Source organism: Moschus berezovskii, chromosome 14 (assembly GCF_049115385.1).
Source record: "Moschus berezovskii isolate FMDL1 chromosome 14, NW_MosBer_1.0, whole genome shotgun sequence".
NCBI lineage: Eukaryota > Metazoa > Chordata > Mammalia > Artiodactyla > Moschidae > Moschus > Moschus berezovskii.
In genome coordinates this window covers 78978034-79002720 of record NC_142473.1, presented here as the reverse complement: position 1 = coordinate 79002720, position 24687 = coordinate 78978034, and the positions used below count along the sequence as shown (strand labels likewise).

The 24687-nt window shown below is 56.6% G+C and overlaps 1 protein-coding gene across 7 annotated transcripts in view; it reads right to left on the bottom strand.

Annotated features, from left to right (window-relative positions):
* Positions 1–24687, bottom strand: part of CD82 (CD82 molecule) — a 55060-nt gene that overhangs the window by 16169 nt on the left and 14204 nt on the right. For 3 of the 7 annotated variants that reach the window (XM_055423885.2, XM_055423886.2, XM_088843267.1), the window contains 2 exons: positions 7958–8040; positions 2870–2942 (listed from right to left, as the gene is read on the bottom strand). In XM_055423885.2, the coding sequence (XP_055279860.1) occupies positions 2870–2942; positions 7958–8020 (136 nt within the window). In that variant the 5' untranslated portion in view covers positions 8021–8040. Of the gene's footprint in view, positions 1–2869; positions 2943–7957; positions 8090–8159; positions 8312–20978; positions 21170–24687 lie in introns of those variants that run through there. The other 4 variants (XM_055423888.2, XM_055423887.2, XM_088843269.1 and 1 more) reach the window with 3 other exon arrangements.

Sequence of the window (24687 nt, the reverse complement as noted above, 5' to 3'; positions counted from 1 at the left end):
CTGGGTTTGGGTTTCAGCAAGCCCTCCCAATGAATCCTCCTCCTGCCAACATCAACTGGCACTGCCTGGAAATCCACGGTGTGCCAGCCCTGAAGAAGGCCCTGTATCCAAACCATCCTGCTGAATTTCTGCCATGGACCAGTGAAGGTGGCTCCACACCCTGAACCGTCTGTCAGGGCCTGGAGCAGCTAGAAGGCTGCAGATGGGGCCCAGGGGCCAAGGCTGGGGGCTGAGACCCCGCCGCCACCACCACCACCACTCCAGGCCTTCTCCCGGGAGGCCGGCCTGATTCCCAGAACATTTTGTCAGCGCCAGTCCCTGTCCTCCTCCAGGGCCTCAGGCTGGCACTGATCTGAGCAACCCGGCTTAGGAAGGGGACACACGCATAGCACAGGTCCTATGCGCCAAGACTGGCATCCTCCTGGTCTTGTTGGGTCTCAGAGGTACCAGCAAAGTGGGCAGGAAGTGAGCCAAACCTCCCAAAGTGACCAAGGACCACGCAAAGTCGGCTGCTGCTTAACCCCAACTTTGCTGCCAACAGGCTCTGACCCCTGTGGGGTGTGGGCAGGCCATTTTCTGGGCTTCTGGTTTTTTGTTTTTTTCCTCTGTGAAATAAAACTAGTAATTCCGGCTTCTTAAAGATGTTCTAAGGATCAGATGGTATTATAAACTGATTTAATAATCATTTATGTAGGGTTTAAGATTTACTAGAAACCCTTCTAAACTTGTTCAGACATTAACTTGCCTAATTTCTCATGATGGACTTTATGACATGGTCTATTATTACCTTCATATTACAGATGAGAAGGTACAGAGGGTGGAGTACCTTGCCCAGGATCACACAACCGGTAGATAGCAGAGCCAGGGCTGGAACCCTGGCATCAGGCTCGGTGTTCTGCATCCTGACCCGCTGTGCTGGCTTCTGCTCCTGAATGCTGGGCATGCCGTGGGGCCCGGTGGTAGGGGGCTGGGGGGCGGGGTCTCAGGAGCCACGCCCCCTGGTTCCCATCCCTGTTTCCCCACCCTCTAGCTGTGCCCTTGGACAAGTGACTACCTTTCCCCTCAATTTCCTCCGTTGTAAAATGGGGCTGGTAATGCCGAGCCCCAGGGACTCCTGGTGAGGATTTAATTAGGTAAGGGGAGAGCCGAGTCACGCAGACTCTGGGCTCACGCACACAGTAGGCCCTGGGCTCCCGGTTCTGACTCTCACTTGCTGCGAGACTCTTAGCAAGTCTTTTTCTGCCCTTCACTGAGCCTCAGTTTACTCAAGAGTATAGTGACTGGACTAACAAATTAGTGTTTCTGAACTCTGGCTACCCGGGGAACCCTCTGGGAAGATTTTTAAAAGCGTTGGTGCTCCGGAACTCCACCCACACCCCTGGAGTCAGATCCCTCGGGGGTGGGGTCAGGCCTTGGTATCCGTAAAATCACTGGGGTGCATCCAGGGGGCCTCCAAAGCCTGGCCAACTTGAGATCCTCAGCCCTGAACAGGGAGGACCCCGGGAGCGCCGGGCGGGTGGGGCGCAGAGGGCAGAAATGCGGTGGGCAGGCTGGGCCCTGAGACTTTGCCCCGAGGCACAGTGCCCGCTGAGTGCGCACCACAGCCCAGGAAGTGGGCAGCCTGGGCCGAGCGCGGGGCCAGGGAGAATGTGTCCCATCCTCCTTGCGGGGAGGGCGTGGGGACTGTGGGCACCCGGCTGCAGCAGGAAACCCAAACCTTAGCCCCCGGATGGGGAGCAGTCCACGCCCTGCCCCCAGCAGAAGTCAGGACTGACGGCCCCAGACAGCAGGGGATATGGTGGAGGGGGGATCACCCCTGCTTCCCTTCCCTTCACGTCCGAAGGGAGGCACAGCCCCCCAGGGCCCCCTCCATCACCCATCCTAGCCTGGTTCCGTTTCATTCAAATCAAGCAGCTGTCATGGGCCTGAGTCCAAACCTGCTGCCTCGGGCAGCTGCTGGGAGGGGAAGTGAGCCAAGGATCCGCTCGCTGAGGGGTGTGGCATCGCTGTACTCCGCTGTCAGCCTCTGTCCCACCTCAGGACGTCCACTGGAGGCTAACTCAGCAAGCCTGGCAGGCTTCCTGGAGGAGGCCACGAGAAGACCGGAAAGGCCTATCGTCCTGGCAGGGGAGCCTTGGGCTTCTTCCCCTCCAGCTTCAAGAGGGAGTCAAGGGGCTTCCCCTACCATCTGGACCAAAGCTCTGGGGGTTCGAGTCCCACACCCATCACTCTGTGGTTGGGTGAACTTGAGCTGGGGTGTTACTTCTCTGAGGCTCCTCTCTTCATTTGAAAGGCAGGAAGTTCCTATTGCCCGAGGCTGCTGTGAGGTTAAGGCAGTTTATCTACGCCAAACGCTTGGCTCCATGCCTGGCACACTGTGACCACAAACGGTAGACGCGGGCCTGGCGCCTCCTCATCACTGCACTTGCCTGGCCCACCTGGCCGGGGCCAGGCACATAGTAGGTGTTTTGTGCATACCTGATGATCTACCACTCCTGGCTTTTCTTCTGAACTGGGAAGGGGAGGCACTACTGCCCATGTGTGGCTGAGCAGACAGGTGGGGGCACAGAGGAGGTAAGAGGCTTTCTCAAGGTCAGGGCAGAGGGAAGGGGCCAGGGTGGAGAACAAGCCTCTCTCATCCCCCGGCCTTCTCCAGACAACAGCAGCTTTGTCTGGAGAGGGAGAGAAAATTCCTTCTGAAAACCCCTGCGGAGAGGCCCGGGGCAGAGTGGTCAAGGCAGGCCCGGAGGGCAGCTGAGAAAGGGAGGGATGGGCTTTGAGGGTCGAGGACTTGTGGGAGCAGCCCTGGCTGCTGCCCCGCCCCTCGTTCAGAGGCAGCTGGGCCAGTGGGGAGCAGGGGGGCCCTTACGTAAGATGGAGATGAAACTGTTCTTGTCGACCAGGATCCATATTCCGAAGCCCAGGATCACCGCGCCCAGGACCTGGAAGAAGGGGCAGTTAATGGGGTCCCCTCCCAGCAGCCCTGGGGTGGGGGAGCCACATCCATCTTTGCCCAGCCCAGGATGGCAGGACGGCCTCAGGCCCCAAACCCCAACTGCAACCAACTCCAACAATCCAGACAGCAGGCCATGAGTGGGAAGCCCCTCCTCCCTCTCCTCTCCCCTACCCTACACTGTGTGCGGTCAAACCGAGGGTGCCGGCTCCGGGGTCTCCGCCTCCTGCCAGGGGGACCCTCCTACTTATCTCCTGGCCCTTCCCCAGCGTGGGGACTGGGAGCTTCCCACACAAGCCAGGCTCTAGGGCACTTGGAGCCCTCCGCGGACTTGATTATTGAAGCCTAACCTGTCCCCAGATCTCTCGGCTCCGAGACCACTTTTCACAGGAGACTTCCTGACCCTCAGCCAACTAAGGGGCCTCAACTGTGGGGCAACCACCATGGGACCCTTCTTAAACCTGCGAAACCCACTGGGTTTAACTCTGCTGCATGTCTCTCTGGCTGGACTGTGAGCTCCCTGAGGGCAGGGCTGGGTTGCACGCAGCCCGTGGACCTGGGCACCTACTGTACCAGGTACATGGAGGACTCAGCGGGGACTGAGTTAATGAACCAGACTGTGTACATACAAGACTAGAAAAGGAAAGGAATGTGGGGTGGGGGTGGTCATGTAGGCCCGGGCCCAGGGATTTCCTGCCTCCCTTCCCTGCACCAGCGGGCAGACCCACAACCTGAGCCTACTTCACCCTCCCATCAAGCCAGCTAAGTGTGGGAGAGGCCCACAGTCTGGGCCAAAGCACAGATTCCCTTAAGGCGATAGATGTGGGGAGGCCTGCATCACCCTGCAAGACTGGTCTTCCCCTGGGGCTTGGCCTGGGTCCACCTTGGGGATAACCCACCTTCAGGGTCCCAGCGCTTCACCAAACCCCTTTACCACCAGCCCTGGGCTGCAGAGGAGAGCCCATAGTCTCAGGGGCTAGGCCAGCAGCTGCTGATAAAGCCCTCAGCCTGGGATGAGCCCCTTGGCCCCACGGGCTTTGTCAGTCTTGCTCTACAGTTATTAAAAACCAGAGCTGGGGCCCTGGGTAAGGTGAATGGGGCATTTGCTTCACATGTAAAAACTCAGGGGACACCTAAACCACTCAGTAACCAAGATAAATGAGTTTATAGCAATCATTTTTAAGAAATAAAATCTCATGGGGAAAAAAAATTCATGATGAACAAAATATCAATCTTTTAAATAAAGACAGGCTTGGTGTTAACTGCTTTTGCCTTTTGAAAAGGCACAGGGCCCCAGTGTGGTGGGCTCTTTCGACCCCAAAGCAAGTCCCTTGCTCGCCTCACCCTTAAGGACAACAGCAGCTGCGGCCAGGAAGTGGAAAGCACAATGATCTCCTGACATTTGTCCCCAGCGACTCACCTGTCGCCTCCTCTCTCCCTGTCAGATGGGCCCTGTTATTGTTCTCATTTTACAGACAGGGCATCTGGGGTCCTGGCCTTGCCCACGGTCACCCAATTCACCCACCAGGGGCTCAACGTCAGGTCTGACTGTACAGCTTGGTCACGTGGCTGCAAACCAGGGTCAGGGATTCTGGGGTTCTGTCCTGCGCCTCAGCCCAGAAAGCTAGCCCCTGAAGACAGGAAAATTCCTGAGAACCTTGGGGGGGTGCCAGGGGAGTGGCGAGGGGCCACTTGTGAGTGGGGGGGCACCTAAGACCACACAGCTCACTGGGAGGAAGGTGGGCTTGACAGGGCCTGGCAGTTAGGTGTCCAAAGGCTCCCGAACCCCTCCCCACCCCAGCCAAGCACCTCAGCACGGTTGGCCCGGGGTCTGCCCTGCACTCACACCCATGTGAAGGAGCCCCTGTCTGCTCACCTGCCCTCATGGGGCAGGGCTGCAGGAAGAACTGCCCTCCGAAATAGAGAATGCAAGACAGGGTGGAAAATTCCCTCTGGGCAAATATTTTACCCCAATAGAGTTTAAAATTCCAGACTGCCCACCCGGGCTCCTCAGCTCGCCTCCAGGAGCCCAGGGAGCGAAGTGCCTGGCACGATCTTTTCGGTTCCTCTGCAGGTCTGGAGACTATGGCCTGACCGCCCGCCAGGTGTGGCTGGATCCGCGCCAGGCCACAGGTTAGCCAGGAGCGAGGCCAGGTCAGGGGGCCGAGCACCAGGACACGCCCTTTCTCTGTGAACCCAGACCGGGGCCAAGGAGCAAGCCCCGCATGAACACCCCTCCCCAGGCCCACCAGCGCCTCCTGACAGGAGCCAGGTGCCTCAGAGGCCAGCATCCTACCTGCAGAAAGGCCACGGCACCCACGGCCTCAAAGTTTCAAAGGTCTGAGAAAAGCTGATGACGGGGTAATTTTCTGGGGAGTTTGGGGTCACGAGGGAGGGTAGGCCAGGGTGTTCACGTGGACCTGTGTGCATACGTGAGAACACACCGCAGCCAGAGCGATTTTGCCAAACCACAAGTGCAATCACGTAACTGCTTCCCGCTGTGCAGGAAACGCAGACCCAGATCCTTCCTGGAAGGGCTGCTCGCCCAGCTGAGAGAGGCTCGCCGGGATCCAATCCCCCGGTGCTGGACTTCCGGTCCTGCTGGGGGATCGTGTGTCCCAGCCGCACATGTAACTGCAGGGCACTCTTGCTGACTGCCCCGACGAGGTCGGCTGCCTTGTTATCTGCTCTCTTAGGGACCACGTCCTTCACTCCCAGCACCTCCCACAGCTGCAGTACTATTGTCCACTTGAGCCGGTATTTGATGGAAGCCCATCACCCCTCGGACTACAGGCCCCGCGAGTGCAGAAGCCACAGTTCTTCCACCAAGTGAATGTCTACCTGGCACCCAGGACGGGGTCTGAATACAGAGGGCTGTCAAGTATACCCTTGGTGGATGAGTGACGAGTGATGGGTAAATGGACAAACACACACACACACACTCTGGCTCCTTTCATTCTCTTATTTCTCTCTCACCCTCCTGAGATAAAAAGCTCCCGCTCTATCCCACTGCAGCCCCCCCTCCATATCCTGATGAGCCCTCCTGGGCCCCGGCACCCGGGGAGGGGACACCGGCTCCCTGCCAGTGTCGTGGAGCAGCTGGGAGGAGACGACGCGAGACCAACCCTCAGAGCGCGGCCCGAGAGAAGCTTGTCCAGGCTCTGGTTCCGTGGGAAGCCTGGGAGTGCAAGGGACACCCTGGTCCCAAACCCTCAACCCCTCTCCCTTCCTCCAGAAGTCTCCACCTCCCTCCCTCCCACTGCATGGGAGGAGACGGGATGGCTGTGTCCCTGTGTCCCCAGGCCCTGCCACCTCCTAGGCTGTAGCCCAGACTCCCCGCTCTGGCCCCAAGAGCCCCAGGGACACAACCACTGGCTCCCACACTCCACCCCCCGCATCCTGGCTGGCTGGCCCTTAAAGCTGGGCCTCAGCCCGGGAGCACAGAGCCTGCCAGGGAAGGTGTGGTTCGGGCTGTGTGGGCAGCCGATTTCCAGAAGCCTGGCCCCGCTGGGAGGGCCCTGACTGCCGAGCTGGGAAACTCAGGTGCTTAGGCCCTGCGGCCATCAGTGGAGGTCCGGAGCAACAGGGCGGCCTCAGCAGCATCCTTGAGGCGGGGAAGATGGGCCGGAGCCAGGGTGGACCCACTGCAGAGCAGGCAGCACCAGGGCTGTCCATGTCCATGTAAGTGTGTGTATGTGTGCGCGTACATGTGTCTACATGTGTGCGTGCATGTGGGTACATGTGTGTGCATGCATGTGTGCCAGGAACACTCCTGTAAACATCTCTGTGTTGGGTTAAAGTTATGAGAGGGAGTTTAGAATGATGCTTTATTTTCCAAACTTTCTATACTCCTGTGTAACTTGTAATGTAAAAAAACTTTTATTCCACAAGGAATTCATTGTAGAAAATTTGAAAAATGCAGAGAAGCAAAATAATGAGACCAAAAGTCTCAGGAATCCCAACATGAACATTCAGAGGTATTTTCTGTTCCTCTCAAAAATATGCATGTATATATACCTTTTTAAAAATAAAATTGAGTCACAATAAACATCCTATAAACATTTTGATTTTTTTTGATGGTATCGGGTGAACCAACAGCTTGAAAGGCCACGGCCCCCAGCACCACTCCTTTAACGGTCTCTCTAATCCAGTCTCCACCTGCCCGACCCCCATCACACACTCACACTGTCCCACAGGCACACATGTACAGCCACGCACGCTCACAAACATACACACACTAACATACCCCCCACACTCACACACACACACTCACACGTGATCTCACAAACTCACATACCCCCCCACACACTCACACACATATATACTCACCCATAAATGTGTGCATACACGCACGCACACACACACACACTCATTCCATCATCCTGGCAACTCCAAGGCAGGAGGAGTCCTCCTGTGCCAGACCAGAGAGGAAAATCAAGGCCCCGGGAAGAGCAGCTCCAGATGTGCACAGAGCGAACAGCTGGGCGGCTCCTGGCCCGTGAGGCCTGCAGGGTGGGTGTGGGGAGGGGCGACGGTGCCCTCACTCTGGCCCAGAGCCCTGCCTCTGCTTGCCCACCCTCTGGGAGCTCGGAGCAGGGGGGGACACCCCTCACCGTGTGGGTGGGGGTGTGGTGGGGCAGCTGAGACCCCTGCCGCAGGCAGATTCCTCAGGGCAGGCGGCGGAGGATGGGACGTCAGGACCAGACAAGGAAGATGCCGCTCTGCCCACGCCCACCTCCCACCCGGACCGCCCCCGTGGCCTCGGCGGAGGGAGCTCCAGGAGAGGGAAAGGCTGGGGCAGGGGCCCAGTGTTCTGCCTCCGCGCCAGCTGGGAACGCTGGGAATCTCCTTCCACCCCCACCTGCTTCCATTCCCAACAGTCTGCCTGAGGCCCCAGCCCCGCCACACCCCACTGCCAGCCCCAGGCTGGAAGGTCTTGGACTGGGATGCCCCCAGGAAGAGAGTCTCTTTCCTAGGCAGCTGGGTGGTGCCAGTCATACTTACAAAGAAGAGCAAGTTGAAGAGGAATAGGAAGTACTTGGTGACTTTGATGCAGGCTGACCCCATCCTGTCGGTCCTGGAGCTCCCTGGGGACAGGAGAGAAGGCAGGTGGGTCAGTGCTGGGCAGGACCTGGGCTGTGGAGAGGAGAGGGAACCGATGCTGACGGACACCCCAGACCCACTGACCCTCGATCACCCCGCTCACCCTCGCCACAACCTCAGGTAGGTGCAAATGATGTCAGGTCCTCTTACAGGGAACCCTGAGGCCGAGAGGTTAGATGACCGACCCAGAGCCACACTGCAGTGGGGTGAGGGTGGCAGTTAGGGTCTGGCTTAGCCGCTCCACCAGGGCTGGGCCTACAGGAAAGTTACGAACAACAACCCTCAGGCTCCCTGAGGTCAGACACAACCAGGAATGACTAACGGCCAGCTTTCAGGCCCCACGGGGCCAAGGGAGCCAGCAAAGGCAGCTGGGGCTGAGACAGCTGGCCTGGGACAGCTGCAGGGGCTGAGCTGGCCTGGGGGTGGGGGAAGCAGGCACCAGACCCTGCTTCCACCGCCCCGTGCAGGGTGGGGAGAAGCGGGCCATGGAGCAGAGGGAACAGAGGGCCCAAGGCGTGGGCTTCACCCCTTCTTGCTCCTGCAGGGGTGAAAGGCCATCCTGAGCCTTGTGACTGCCCCTGTCCACGTGGAGGCCCCCTCACCCTGGTCTAATCCGTCATTTTTGCCAAATGGGAGCTCAGCTTCAATTTTCTACACCTCCAGGGACCGGGGTAGGGGAGTTAAGGGGGAGATTCGAGTACAACATAGAATAAAGCCGTCCGAGGAAGGAAACGATGGTAGTGAGTGCCCTATCCCGAGTGGCAGGCAAGCAACAGCTGAATAAAGACTTATAGGAATTCAAGTGCTACAAGGGGAGATTAGACTGAACACTCCTCCAGGGTACCAGGGTCCAAGGCCTGGGTCTGAGAAATGTGGGAACAGCAGTGACTCAGAGCCAGGGAAGTCCAGCCTCGGTAACTTCACCTGGGGCCTCTCCCAGGCGCAGAGTGGGGAGAAAACAAGGGTTCCCCTCGTGTCAAGAGATCCAGAGATCTGAGATCCCGCAGCCAGGCCTGACCCCAGGAAGACCTGCTGGGGGTGTTCCCTGTGAAGGAGAGCCATTGTCCTCCGCCTCCCCTCCCAGTGCAGCGCCTGACGACCACAGGCACTTGGTGAACTGGCCCAGAACAAAACAGCAAGAGAAAAAAGAGCCTCTCGCCTTTTCTTGCCGACCCCGGCCCTGCTTGAGTTTCCTCCCCGTGAAGGCAGAGGGGCTGCCCCAGGCTCAGCCCCAAGCTGCCCGTGGCTAAGTCATCCCTTCCCGAGAAGAACCCCACCACCTCGGGGAGCGGGGGTGCTGGCTGCATTCTTGTGAAACTGGAGAAGTGTGGAAATGATTGGTCCTTCAGCAATCGATGCCGGCCGGCGCTGTTGCACAGGGAAAGGAGTTTCTATCCTTTCCAGTGTCACATCCTCCATTCAGGCCGGGTCTCCAGGGCAGCCTTGCAAGGTTGCAAGTGTTCAGAAAGGGGCGATTTTTAGACAAGAGGACCCACCTGGCTGGTGCTTCCCCAGCGGCTCAGAAGAATCCACCTGTCAGTGCAGGAGACTCGGGTTCGATCCCTGAGTCGGGAAAACCCCTTTGGAGAAGGAAAGGGCAAACTACTCCAGTATTCTTGCCCTGGAAATTCCATGGACAGTCCATAGGCTCGCCAAATAGTCAGACATGACTTGAGTCTCCCTGGCCTCCCCCGTGAACAGTACCGACTACAGGCACTGTCGGTGTGTGTCATCCCTTTAGTCCTCACAGCCTGCCCAGAAGGTGTGGACGGTATTACTCTCCGGTGGGGGGCAGGGGCAGGGGGAGGCAAGTGAGGTAACTCGCCTGAGTCGCATTAAGCAGTGGTGTGGTATTTGAGCCACAGAATTACCATATTCCACTCTATTTGATGAGCATGGTATTGCTTTTTATTGATTTTTATAAGGTGGCACTAGTGGAGGAGCCTGGTAGGCTGCAGTCCATGGGGTCACGAAGAGTCGGACACGACTGAGCAACTTCACTTTCACTTTTCACTTTCATGCATTGGAGAAGGAAATGGCAACCCACTCCAGTGTTCTTGCCTGGAGAATCCCAGGGACGGGGGAGCCTGGTGGGCTGCCGTCTATGGGGTCGCACAGAGTCGGACACGACTGAAGCGACTTAGCAGCAGCAGCAGCAGTGGTAAAGAAGGGCTTCCCTGATAGCTCAGCTCGTAAAGAATCTGCTGCAATGCAAGAGACCCCGGTTCGATTCCTCAGTTGGGAATATCTGCTGGAGAAGGGTTAGGCTACCCACTCCAGTATTCTTGGGCTTCCCAGGGGACTCAGCTGGTAAAGAACCCGCCTGCAATGTGGGAGACCTGGGTTCAGTCCCTGGGTTGGGAAGATCCCCTGGAGAAGGGTTAGGCTACCCACTCCAGTATTCTTGGGCTTCCCAGGGGACTCAGCTGGTAAAGAACCCGCCTGCAATGTGGGAGACCTGGGTTCAGTCCCTGGGTTGGGAAGATCCCCTGGAGAAGGGAAAGGCTACCCAGCCCAGTATTCTGGCCTGGAGAAGTCCACGGACTGTATAGTCCATGGGGTCCCAAAGAGTTGGACAGACTGAGTGACTTTCACTTTCACTTTTGGTCTTCCCTGTAGCTCAAATGGTAAACAATTTGCCTCCAATTCAGAAGACCCAGGTTCAATCCCTGGGTCGGGAAGATCCCCTGGAGAAGGAAATGGCAACCCACTCCAGTATTCTTGCCCGGAGAATCCCGTGTACAGAGGAGCCTGGTGGGCTACAGTCCATGGGGTTGCAGAGTCAGACACAACTGAAGCGCTTAGCACACACGATAGCTCCAGACCCAAGGACTGCGAAGTGCTGCCTTCCAGGAGTGGCCCTGACTGCAGAAAGGGGTCTCTGGGAATGGCTGGGATTCCATTAAGTAGGTGGTGAGCACCAAGGCCACTGTCCAAAGGAGCTCTGGTTTACAGGCAAGGAGGAGGCAGAGGCTGCTCGGCTGGGATTCCCTGATACTACGGGCAACCTTGCGGGTCTCTCTTCACGCACTCAAATTATACGAGGAGTTCGGCAAAGTAAGCCCTTCAGCATCCTATGAGCAAACTGGAGCTCAGGGGGGTGAGGGAGCTTGCCCAAAGTCAAGGGTACATGGACCAGCAAGGACAGAACCCAGGCCTCCTGGCCCCTGAGGCCACCTCCTCCTCTCCAGGTGGCAACTGGGTGGATGCAGATGCTGAAACAGGCAGCCCCATGATTGACAGGTAGGTTGGCCAATCAGGGAAAGCCCAGAGACTACCTGAGACTCATCTGGGGGAAGAGAAGGGGCTGAGAATTAGAGCCTGGGGTGATGGATCCGGGATACAGAGTGTTTCTGCCCCACGAGTGCTGACACTACCCCTTACAGAAACAGGGAGCAGAAGATGAACACATCTTCCATACTTGGCAGAAGATGGGTGGCCCCACGAAGGGCAGGGAGTCAGCTCAGGCTGGGGACATGCCCAGGTTGCCCCTGTTGCAGGGTGACATCAACCTCAGTGAGACCGCAAGGACCACCAAGCCCGAGGGAGACCCCAAAGTCGGAATCCGAGGGTCTGGGGTCACACTCTAGTGGTCTCAACTTCAGTCTCTTCATCTGCAAGTTAAGAATAAGGGTTGGTGTAAGACAGGGATTGGCCAGTTAGGGCCTGTGGATCAAGTCCAACCCACCCTCTAGATGCTGTACGGCTCACAGAACAGATTTTACATTTTTAAGTAGTTAGAAAAATAGAAAAGTCTCTCAGTCATGTTTGACTCTTTGTGACCCCTGGAATTCTCCAAGCCAGAATACTGGAGTGGGTAGCCTTTCCCTTCTCCAGAGGATCTCCCCAACCCAGGGATCAAACCCAGGTCTCCCACATTGCAGGTGGATTCTTTACCAGCTGAGCCACAAGGGAAGCCCCAAATCATACGTTCCCTGACTGAAAACCATTTTAAGTAGGTGGGAAAAAATAATAAGCATATCTTGTAACACATGAAATTCAAATAAATAAAGTTGTCCTGGCACCCAGCCATGCCCACCCTTTTATGTATTTGCCCATGGTAGCTATCACAAGCAATGGCAAAGTGCACTGGTTGTGACAGAGACCACTGGCCTGCAAAGCCTTAAACATTCCCTGCCTGGCCTTTTATGGAAGAAGTCTGCAGGCTCCTGGCGCAGGGGAGCAGATGGTACACACACAAGTGTCTGGAAGAGACGGCAAGAACCAGGACTGCTGATAGCCTGGGATTTTGGCGGAGAGCGAGCTGGGTGGCAGAAATTGAATAATCAGGAAGGAGAAGATGCAGGATCCCTAGATAAGGGTTCAAATCCTCGTTCTGCCAATGCACGACCAGAGAAGGGACTCCCAGGGTCTCGTTGCCCAGTGGAAGCCTGTGTTATAAAGAAAAGTGAGATCAGCGCCTGGCACAGTCAGGGCTGGATGAGCCAGAGCTGGGGAAGCGTCTTCATCAGCACTTTCCCGAGAAGCGGTGGGTGAGCATTTCACTTGCACATGAAATTAAACAAAGAGGGAGGCTCCTGATGTTAGGCTTTCCTGTATACACTTTCTGTAAACACGAGAAGGTCTGCCCATGCTTTCCTGCGAGGACGTCTTGATAATCACAAAACAAGTGAAGGAGATGCAAGCCCGTCTCTTTAGGAAAATTCCAGGGAACCGTCATAGACGGCTCAGTGAGCAGCAGGAAGGAGCTGCTGCTTTCATGGAAGACTCCAGAGCACGGAAACGGGCCGCTTCTAAGCAACTTCAGTTTAAATGGACAAAATGCATGAATTCCACACCGAATCAGTTTGTACAATGAAATTATCATACTCCTGGCATTTTACTAACTCCAGCTCATCATTCGACACTCACTGCAGACATCCACCTCCTCCAGGAAACGACTCCGGCCATCCTTGTCAGCACGGTCACCGCCACTGGCTCCCCACTCACACACAGGCCGGTTCGGACCCCTCCCCCACTGCTTCCTTCCAGTGGGACTGGGTACCAGAGCCGTTCCCACAACAGGCCCTGGCATCAGACTGCCTGGGTTTGAATGCTGTTCTATCTCCTCCTGGCTGTGTGACCTCAGACAAGGGACTTAGCCTCTTTGAACCTCACCTTGCTCACCTGTGAGAAAAAACACACAACCCGTTTGGCAGATTTGCCCAAAGATTAAATGGGACAATGTGGGTCAAACGCCTGGCACGAAGGAGGCTTTCAGTAAGCGGAGGCTACCATTACCACTCGTGAAGCTGTACAGTAATTTTCTACTTACTTGTCCATCTCCCCTATGGACTGTGATATCTTGAGGGGAAAGGTGATGTCTTCTTTATGAGGTCAAAGAGGGCTCATCCGAAATGTGCTGAATGAGAGCCTTGATGGGTGCAGGGAGGGAGGGAGGGATGAGAGCATGGATGAAGGCATGGACGGGCGACGGACAGATGAATGGCTGGAGGGAGGGGTCAGTGGAGAGGTGGTGGGCGGGTGGACAGAGAGGTGAAGGGGGGAAGGAACTTCCACATGGAAAACCAGGACGTTTCAGATGCGGAGTTACTCGAAGGGGGCCTGAGAGCCATAGCCCGTAAGTCAGCTGAGGCTCCCTTTTCAGACTTCCCTGTCTCGTCCCAAGGGGTGGGGCGGGGGATGTGTAGGGGTGGCACTCAGGGCCGGCTCTGCATGCCAGGACCCACAGTCACGGCTCCCTCACCTTCCCCGGAGGTGGGGGGAAGCCTGTGGGGAAGAACCCCTTCTTTACGAGAATCCCTGTCTGTGCCGGGCCCCTGTGAGTTCACCCCAGTAGAGTGGGAGGTTGGTTTATCCTTCAACTGATGAAGGAGGAAGCCCCCGGCCTGACCCTGGAACCGGATGGCCCTGAACAGCCCTGCGGGAACCAAGTGGGGGGAGTGCTGTGGCCCCTCCAGGCCCCGAGTCTGGAGGTTCAAGCTCGGCGCCTGCTCTGAAGGGACGCCCTGCTCTGCCCTGCTTGAGACCCAGCACAGTGGCTGTCCTTCCCACCCCAACCCCAGACCTGTCTCTTCAACTGTCAAGTGACAGGCTGGGACCAGAGCAGAGGCAGTTTCCAGGGTGGTTCTTTGGAATACAAGTCCCAGAAGACACACCGTTCGGAACTAGAGACTCCCCTGTCACCAAGTCTATGGAGTGCCAGTTCTCCCCGAGGGTCACATTAGGCTATTAGCGTCTCCAAGACACCCGGCAGTAAACACCACTGACGGAAAACCATCTATCACTTAACAGCCTAACATTGCATGGAATACATCTTAGGCAACGCCAAGCCCAAGGCTCTCGAAGGTCCCCTGGGGCCAGGGCTCCTGAACTCTAAGTGCTGCAGGATTCACAGATGGGGAGATGAATGGCCCTTCGACCCACCAGCTGGCTCAGACACGACACCCGAGAGCCAAACTCGGGTCTCCTTCCTTCATTGCACAGCCGGAATGGGTCTCCTCCAACCCTTGACCCTCCCAGCTCCCCGCCCCACCTCCGACCTGGACCAGTGCAGCTCCCTGGCTGCTCACGGGATCCCCTCCTGCCCTTGTCAGGCCGTCATGCCCACTGCAGGGAGGGCTCTGGGAAAATCCAAACTAGATCTTGTCACTCCCTGGCCTGCAACCCTCCAACGGTGACGGAGCCGAGGTGTTCGCTGTAAGATCCAGACGCTTACGTGGCCGGTGAGGCCCCGCCTCGTTGACCCCATCCCTCCTCTGTCCTCAGAATCTCCATCCTCACCGTCACACGTTCGTTCCTAAGGCCGCTCCTTCCTGTTGTTCTGTACACCAGGCCCCTGCCCACCAGAGCACCTTTGCCCTCGCAGTTCCTCTGCCACGAGCACTCTGCCCACAAAGACCCGGGTTGGCTCCCTCCCTCCCCCTAGGCAGGCGGAGGTAATCCCCCCCAGAAGCCTTTCCTGAACACCTGATCTACACGGCTGGCTGGCCGGCTGGCTGGCCACAACTCCAGCTGAGTGTGGGAATCAAAACATGCTAATATGCAGCCCCTGGCTCCTGCCCCAATCAAATCATCGGACTCTTGGGTATGGGGTCGGGGAGTCCCCTGATGCAGCTTGGACCCCTGGGCCCGTCACATGGCCCTGTTCACCGAAGTCACCTTACTGCTCCACTAACGTGACCAGAGCCCCCATTAGAATAGAATATGGTTCTGTTAGTTCTATGCTTCTAAGAGAATATGGTTCCGTCAGGGGAGGGGCTGCATCCGCCTCATATACCCAGTAACCCACAGCCCAGGACAGTGCCTGGAACACCGCAAGCCTTCCGTGTGTATCTGCAGGAAGAAGGAAAGGCAAGGAAGGTCTGGGGAAGTTAGGAGCAGCTCCTCAGAGGGGACAGGGCAAGCCGACTTTGATCCTGTGACTGCGGGTCTCCAGTTGTTCCGCCGCTCAGTCATGTCCGACTCTTTGTGACCCTACGGACTGCAGCCCGCCAGGCCTCCCTGTCCACCACCAACTCCCGGAGCCTGCTCAAACTCATGTCCATCCAATCGATGATGCCATCCAGCCATCTCATTCTCTGTTGCTCCCTTCTCCTGCCCTCAGTCTTCCCCATCATCAGGGTCTTTTCCAGTGAGTTGACACTTTGCATCAACTGGCTAGGGCTTCCCTGGTGGCTCAGATGGTAAAGAATCCGCCTGCAGTGCAGGAGACCTGGGTTCCTTCCCTGGGTTGGGATGATCCCCTTGAGGAGGGGGTGGCAACCCACTCCAGTATTCTTGCCTGGAGAATCGCCCTGGACAGAGGAGCCTGGTGGGCTACAGTCCTTAGGGTCGCAAAGAGTCGGATGCTACTGAGCAACTGAGCACATCAGGTGGTTAAAGTATTGGAGCCTCAGCATCAGTCTTTCCAATGAATGTTCAGGGTTGATTTCCTTTAGGATTGACTGGTTTGATCTCCTTGCCGTCCAAGGGACTCTCAAGAGTCTTCTCCAGCAACCCAGTTCAAAAACATCAATTCTGTGGCAGTCAGCCTTTTCTTGGTCCAACTCTCACATCCATACATGACTACTGGAATGAACAGTATGAAAAGGCAAGTCTCTGGTGCTTAAAAATAACATCATTGACTTGTGGGAAGAGGGTTGCTTCCCTTCCCCAGAGATTGAATTTTAATCTCTGCTGGGTCAGAAAAGGCTGACAGAAGCCATGAGCCCTCTCTCTAGAAAGACACATGAAGACAGGCGGACATATGCTCTCATCTGCTTTCAGGGGGTCACTAACCCTGGAAAGTCAGGGCCTTACTTCCCCCATCTCCCGATTGCTAAAGAATGGCCCCCAACCTTGGCCAAACCTTAGAATTAGCTCTAAACCTTGCTGGTGCCTGCCCTGCTAACTCCGCCCCCAAGCCCCTGAAATCCTGATTTAATTGGCCTGGGGTGCAGTCTGGGTTCTCAGTTCAGTTCAGTCACAGTCGTGTCCAGCTCTTTGCGACTCCATGGACCGCAGCACGCCAGGCTTTCCTGTCCATCACCAACTCCCAGAGCTTGCTCAAACTCAAGTCCATCATGTCAGCAATGCCATCCAACCATCTCATCTTCTGTCCTCCTCGTCTCCTCCTGGACACTAGGGTTTTATTTTTTTAAGCTTCCCAGGGGATTCTCATGGATCGAGACCCAGCGTGGCCTGGTCCCTCTGCTCTGAGAGGGGATGTCTCTGGCCTGGGAACCCTGGGGCAGCAGGTCCTGGCCAGGGAGAATCTCACGTGAAGCTTCCTGTACCTCTGCTTGGTCCTCCACTTTCTGGAGGCACATTCCCAGGATGATTCACCCCAGAGCAATATCTGCTGTGCAGGAGGAGACTTTTGAGATCACTGCTCTTCTCAGAGGGGCCGGAGAACGCAGGAGACTACAGATCCCATAGCAAACTTGGGGCTGAGCACACCATGGAGGACTTGGAGATTCCCGGTCCAGAGCTTTTCTCTTTCCACCTGCTGCCCTGCCCCAGCTCCCCGGACCTTCCTCATAGAGATTTCAGGAGAACTGACTTGGCGTCACACAGTCATCCTTCGTTCTCACCCCTGCATCTGATACCTCCGGGCCACACAATCTGCAGAGCTGCCTCCTTAACAGTGAATGGGGAGACTAAACCCAGCCACCCCTCACAGGTGTGAAGGTGAGCTGGACTCAGGCTCTGCATAGTAGGGCTCGATCCATGCAGGTCCCCCGGCCCCCTCCTCCCACTCTCCCTGCCCGAAGATGCCAAATCTGCCATATCGTACCAACTGTGCAGCCTTGGGGAATCACTTCAGCCCCATGCCTCGACTTTCCCACCTGTAAAATGGACTTAATAATGGGCTCTGGTGAGGCTTACATGATTTAGTATCTGTAAAGCGCCTGGCACCTAGTAAGTGTCTAATAAATGCCACCAATTATGATGATGATGATGACTATCCGGAAGTTGTTGATTTCCTGACCAACAGTCCAAAGCCCTCTGCAGGGCCTCGAGCCAGCCTCTAGAAACGTGTAGGGGAGTGCCAGAGAGTGACTACCCCTGCTTTCAGGCGAGGTGGGCAGGGTGAAGCAGGGCGGGGCTGGGCCACCTGAGGAAGGAGGCCTCTGCCCTCCGTGGGGGCAGGGCCTCTGTCTCTGAGCCTCTGGGCTGTGTCTCAGCGGCCTGCCTGACACCTGGGTGTCCAGCCAGTTGGGTGAGTTGGACAACTGATCCCGTGGGAGCCCAGGCAGCTTGGACAGAAAGAGGAGAGAGCAAACCTGGCCTGGCTTCTCAGCTCTGGAAACCTGCCTGTCAACAGATAACGCCACCTGTAAGCTGGTTCTCGGCCACCCAGCTCTGCAGTTCTCTGGACTTTGTCCCGATTGCCCGAGAAAAGAGACGGGTCACAGGTGGCTGTGTTTGCTTTCATCTGTGACAGGTGATGTGTTTCCTGAAACCCATGCTGACTCCCTGGAGGGGGCTGGCTTTTTGGCCTCCCTATATCCTCCTTGTCAATCTCGGGTCATACCTTTCCCCTTGCTGTTAGACCAGAAAAAATGAAAAGCTATTACCCTGGGCAACTGGAAAATTAGGAGGCTCTCGGAGTGGGTTGCCATTTCTTTCTCCAGGGGAAATGGCAACCCTCTCGAGTATTCTGGCCTGGGAATTCCATGGATAGGGGAGCCTGGTGGGCTACAGTCTGTGGGGTCACGAAGAGTTGGACACAACTGAGCGACTAAACAACAGCATGATTAGGATCTCAGCTTCCTTCAGGACTTTGGTGTGAATCCCAGCTCTGCTTCCTACTGTGTGACCGCCAGCGGGGAAGTTACTCAACCTCTCTGAGCCCAATGTCTCAGCTCTAACACGAGGATACTAGCAGGACCTCCCATCTTATAGGGTTGTTGGAGGACCGAGATGAGGAGTGTAAAGAGCTTTGGGGACACTATCAGCTCCTCACAATGCAAGTGAGCAAACCCCACAACCACCCCCATAGGGTGGAAGAAACATGTCCAGATCAGACCTTTCCAGACATCCCAGGATTTTAGAGCCCAAGTTCAGTTCAGCTGTTCAGTCATGTCTGATTCTTTGTGACCCCATGGACTGCAGCATGCCAGGCTTCCCTGTCCGTCACCAACCCCCGGAGCTTGCTCAAACTCATGTTTATTGAATCGGTGATGCCATCCAACCATCTCATCCTCTGTCATCCCCTTCTCCTCCCGCCTTCAATCTTTCCCAGCATCAGGGTCTTTTCCAATGAGTCAGTTCTTCACATCAGGTGGCCAAAGTATTGGAGTTTCAGCTTCAGCATCAGTTCTTCCAATGAATATTCAGGACTGATCTCCCTTAGGATGGACTGGTTGGATCTCGTAGAGCCCAAACCAGAGCTCAAAGCCTTCTGCTGTCTTACCCGGCCAGACTGAAGTCGCAGAGGGGCAGCAACATGTCTCCGTATCAGCCCATGCCCGCCACCCCTCATTTAATCTGTAACAACCCTTGAGATACCATCACCCCTATCAAACAGATAAAGAGACTGAGATTCGGCTTCAGGGACTTGCCTCGGGCCACACAAGTCAGTGGCTAAGCCCTGACGGAACTCCAGGTCTGCCTTGAGACCAGAGCTCCTCTCTCTTCACCTGCTGCCAGAGCGAAGGAGGTCGATGCTGGAGCCCGCCAACCCCACCCTTCTGTACCTCGGTCTGCTTGCCTGAACCCCGCCATCCCACTCCAGCTCCAAAACCTGACTCCTGGCTTCCTGGCAGGAAGGAAAAGATCAGCCCCACCAATCCTGGCCACGCTGTTCCTTCAGGGGCTGATGAGGCCAACAGATGTGGCCCTTTCTTGCTTTTCTCTGAAGCCCAAGCAGTGAGACCAGAGGGCCTTCAGCATGAAGACGGGGCCATTCTGACAAAGGGTGCAGCTTGGGGAAGAGCAGACCCTTCGAATCTTGCAACCACCCCACCAGGCCCGATGCAGCCAAAGACTCAAGCTGAGGTTGAACCATAGCCTCCAATCTTTCCCTCTCCGTGACTCCCTTTCCTATGTTTTTTTGCAGGCTGCTTGGCCCCATGCAAACCCTGCTCCCTCCTAACCCTGGGTGCTAAGGCTCACACACTCAGATTCAGAGTGCTCGGAAGGCCTTTGACGTCACCTACTTCAGTCCTTATTTCTACGATGAAGTGACCGAGACACGAAGAGGACATGAGCCTCCCCTCGTCTGGGGAGGATGCGTGCACAGAGCAGAAGGGGTTGGTTAGAGCCGTCAGTACTTCCCAACCTGTTTCACATCATGATACATGTGGAGAGGTACATGTTTGTTCAGCACCCTGAGGTGGACAGACACTACTGAGCCTGGGCTGAGGCGGCCCTCCCAGGGCTCTGTTCCCAGGCACTGAGGAGATAACCAGCCATTCGGGAACATCACTTGGGAAATGGGAAGTTAAAGGGATCAGTTCAGTCCAGTCACTCAGTCGTGTCCGAGTCTTTGCAACCCCATGGACTGCAGCATGCCAGGCTTTGCTATCCATCACCACCTCCTGGAACCTGCTCAGACTCGTGTCCATTGAGTCGGTGACGCCATCCAACCATCTTTAGGAGTATATGAGAAGATGCCCGGGAGCCCCAGAGTCTAGGGGCCCTAACAAGAAGGCCCAGATTCCCAAGTGGGTTCTCAGGGAGTCAACCAGCTTCTGAGGACCCTTACCCAGCCCCGGGTGTGGAGGCAGAATAATAAATCGGTTCACAGTATGAACTCTGATTGAGAGAGACATAAATTCCATTTCACAGCGACGTGTAACCTTTGGCAACCCGCCTACCCACCCTGAACCTCAGTGTCCTTGTCTATAAAATGGGGATATCAAAGCTTGTTCAGGAAGATGGTTCAATCAACTCGCCAAACCCTAGGAAGCAAGCATGGCAGAGGCAGACGTCTCGGGGAAGAGGTCGTGTTAGGCAGAGTCCCCTCCTCACATGGCAGGAGGAGGGCATGCATAAAGATTGTCCCTTGAGACGTGTGGCGCAAAGAGATTCCTACAAACTGCGCCTGGAAAGTTACCGTCACCCAAGAACTTGAAACAGATCCCAGGCAGAGGGATGGCCGATGAAACGCACATTTATGAAAGCATCCCCACACGAGCGGTGCTTCGCTGATCTCATCTCCTTTAACCCCACAACCCCCTGCCATGTGAGGAGCACGGCTTCTGTTCTATAAGCGAGGTGTCTGGGGATCGGGAAGGTAGTGGCACCTTCTCCAGTCACATGGAGGACAGTGGCCCAGCTGAACTTTGTGTCCCAGACCCTCCAACTCTGGAGTCTAATGTCCTACTTGCTTTGTGACACTGCTCCCCACCACCAAGCCTTCTCACGTGGGGTCACAAAAGCCCAACATCAAAGCCCATGGAATCAGAGTATCCAGGAGCCAGGCCAGGTGTCTGCAGGTCTGACAAGCACACAGACGTTGTGGAACTCTTACCTTACACCCGGCAACTGTGGCAGCCGTGGGTTCAGAGGGCCGGGCGGAACCCCCAGGACCTGAGTAAACCCAGGACTAATCCTCAGAGGCGACTTCAAAGAGGGCAGCAAATCTCCTCCTCCCAGAAAGAGAGGGGACTTCCAGAATGGCTCATGGGGACTTCCCCGGTGGTCCAGAGTTTAAGAATCCGCCTGACAAGGCAGGGAACATTGGTCAATCCCTGGTCCAGGAAGATTCCCCAGGCTCTGGGGTAACTAAGTCCACGCACCACAACTCCTGAGGCTGCTTGTCTCAGAACCTGTGCTCTGCAGTGAGAGAAACCACCCCTAAGAGAAGCCTGAGCGCCACAACTAGATAAAGTCCTCAGGCAGCAACGAAGACCCAGTGAAGCCAACAAAAAAAATAAGAACGGCTCGTGGGTCAGAAAGCCTGAGCGGCTGCCCTCCCAGAGGGCCCCCCAGGTGACCAAGCCTGTTAGGTTTCCGTCCTGAGTCCATGCGGTTTACTGAACCCCCAACTCCGGCCCCAGACTGGACACAGGCAATGAACGGATGAACCTACCCTGCCTTCGGGGAGTGCTCAGTCTGGAGAGGGGACAGACAGGAAAGTGAGCGATTAGACACCCAGCAGTGTCATAAAGCCGGGCCCGGCGATTCCACCCAGCCTCCCGCTCTCCCTCGATGGGGCTCTTTAGAACACAGCCCCCAGGATTCAAGAATCACAAAAGCCCTTGCAGTTACTAACCGCCAGAGACTGTGCTCAGTCCTCCACATGGCTCAGTGTATCCTTGCAATGACCCTATGGGGAAAGCACTGCTTTTAACCCCATTTTACAGTTGAGGAAACTGAGACTCAGGGTGTCAAAGGGACTTGCCCATGGTTTACACAGACCACAGGGCTGGGAGTTGAACCCCGAAGCCTGACCAGAGGCCCTGAGCATAACCGTACTGCCTGCAAAAATGAAGTGATTCATGATACAAAACTAGAGTAACCTCACCAAGGCCCAACCTACGTTCATTGGGTTTCACAGCCCAGCCTCTGAACCCAGCCAATTGAAGACATTCCGCCAAGGCACCAGGTCCCAGCTCGCATACTCTACCCACCCAGGGGCCTGGGCAGCTGGGGGCAGGTGCCTAAAGAGGGGTTAATCTCTGAGTCGGGCCTGCGGAGATGGAGACTTGGAGCTGGGTGTGTGCCCTCAGCAAGGTGATTAGTGAGAAGGAGGGGAAACTCTAATCAGGGACCTCACATGGCAGCAGCCACAGCACACACACACCCCGCCCTGGGCTCAGGAAGGAAGAGATGGGGCCACTGTGACGCCACCTCCTCCGAGCAGCCTCCCCAGAACATTCTCCTACGCAGATGCACACAGGGCACTGGCAGCCCTGATCATCTCAGCCTGAGTAGTTGGGGTGGGCATCGGGCCGACAGGGGTTCAAACCTTGGCTCTGCCCACCCCTCAGTGTCACTTAACTTTCCTGAGCCTCAGTTTCCTCATCTGAAAAGTGGACTAATACTTCTGCTTCCCAAGCCGTCGTTCTCAGCACCTTCCTAGGCCTAAGAGCTACGCTGCCTTGGGGAGATGTGATGGACAGAGAGACACGGACAGGGAGGGGTGAGAGAGACGACGCAGCAATGCAAAGGGCTGCACGCGGGCCGCTGTCTCCCTCGAGTCAGAGGGAAACGCAGAAAAGAGTGGGAAGGGGAGGAGGGTCAGGGCAGGCCTGTGACTGGAAGAATTTGGAGGAGGAGGGAGGGATGGAGCGGGGCCTTCCACTCCGCTCAGCCAGGGGAGGAGGGGCCAGGGCAGTGCCTCTGGGGCCTCCCCGCTCTGCCCTTCCTCCTCACCTGTCTCTTCCCATCTGTATCTGTCCGTCTGTCTGTCGAGGGCTTCCTCCAGCCTTCCCCTCTTCCTGTTTCTGAGACCAGATCTCAAGTTTCTCTTCTCACATCCCGAGGGCCTCTGAACACCCAGAGTGTCCGGGGCACTCACCCCAGACTCCAGCACAGACAGTCCTCCCCGTGGTGGGCATTGGCTCCAGGGAAGAACGGCCCAGGTGACCCATCTCCATGGTCAGCTGCAGGGGTCCAGGCCCCCCGAGGCTGGGGGGAGGGCTGCACCTCCACACGGTGGGGAGAACCCGGGCCCCCAGTTCCCAGGCAGAGCAGTGAGCGTGTAACTGGCCCAGACACGTGGCAGATAGGGCAGGAAAGCGGGTCACAGCACAGCCTGTGGGGGCTCCTTACCCAGGGCCCCCCGGGACTGCAGAGGGGCAGGGCCGGGACAGCTCCCCTATGCTGGGCTTCGCCAGGGTGGCACTCAGCGCCTGCGAGGCCCTCCAGAGATGCCCTGGCTTCAGAGGCACAGGAGACTGATGGGGGGCGCTGGTGGCAGGGGAGGCTTAAAGAGAGGCGAGGAGAGGGAGATGGGCAGGGATAAGGGAAGAGAGAGAACGCTAGGCGGAGAAGGACAGACAGGCCCCCGGAGGAGAGTGCCTCCAGGGCAGCCAGGGTTCCGGGCTCCAGACCTCAGGCCCTGCGGTCTCCATGCGAAGAGCCCAGGGGGCCCTGAAGCGACCCCTGACCAGGACTGCAGGCCTTGCTGGTCCAGGTAGGACGCCACCCTGGGAGCCAGTCAGTTCTGTCCCCTGACCACCCCTCTGCCCTCACCTGCCTCTGTAGCCGAGAGCCCTGCCTCCCCCTGTGGCCTCCTGGATGGACCAGCCAGCAACCCTTCTCCTACCAGCCTTCAACCAAGGCCCGTTCTTCTCAGCCTCAGTCTCCCCCGGATTCAGGGAGTGCCAAGCAGTGCCTGGACAGACACCCCGTCTTCCTGCACACACACACACAACACAGAGACACACACAGAAACAAACGCACACACACACAGAGAAACAGGCACACACACACACACAGAAATACACACACACATGGATACAAACGCACAGAGACACAGGCACACACACACACACACAGGAATACACACACATGGAAACAAACGCACACACACACAGAGACCCAGGCACACACACACACACAGAAATACACACACGCATAGAAACAAACGCACACACACACAGAGACACAGGCACACACACACACACAGAAATACACACACACATAGAAACAAACACACACACACACAGAGACCCAGGAGCGCACACATACACATGCTGATTCCTGAGCAGCCCGTGTCTTTATCACTAGATAGGTGCTGGAGTCACTCCCAGGCCTAAAGGAGCTGAAGCCGGATGAGGGACTTGACCTCAGGCAGCAGCACCTAAACCACCCAAACGAGCACCCAGGTCCCAAACAGCCCCCTGGAACCTCCCCAGCTCGGGCCTTGGGGAGGAGAGACGAAAGCCCAGGCAGTTGCACACTCATTCCTCGTCCATCACCCTCATCTGCCCTGCCTCAGCCATGGGGATAGTCCCTCTACCAGCCCCGAAGCAGGGAACCTGCCACCCCGGCCCTGGAGATCTAGGACTATGCCACGCTCACCTTCTTACAAACCACTTCCCACTCCTGACTCCAGGGGCATGCCTGCAGCAAAATGCAGCCAAGATACGAATGCCCACTGAGGGCTGGGGCCTGGGGCTGGGTGGACAGGTCATGAGGCCCCCACTGCGGGCTTTGAAAAGTCCCCTCCCCTGCCTCGGATAACCACAGTTCACTCCTACCTTACAGGGAGGAGACAGGCTTGGGGAATA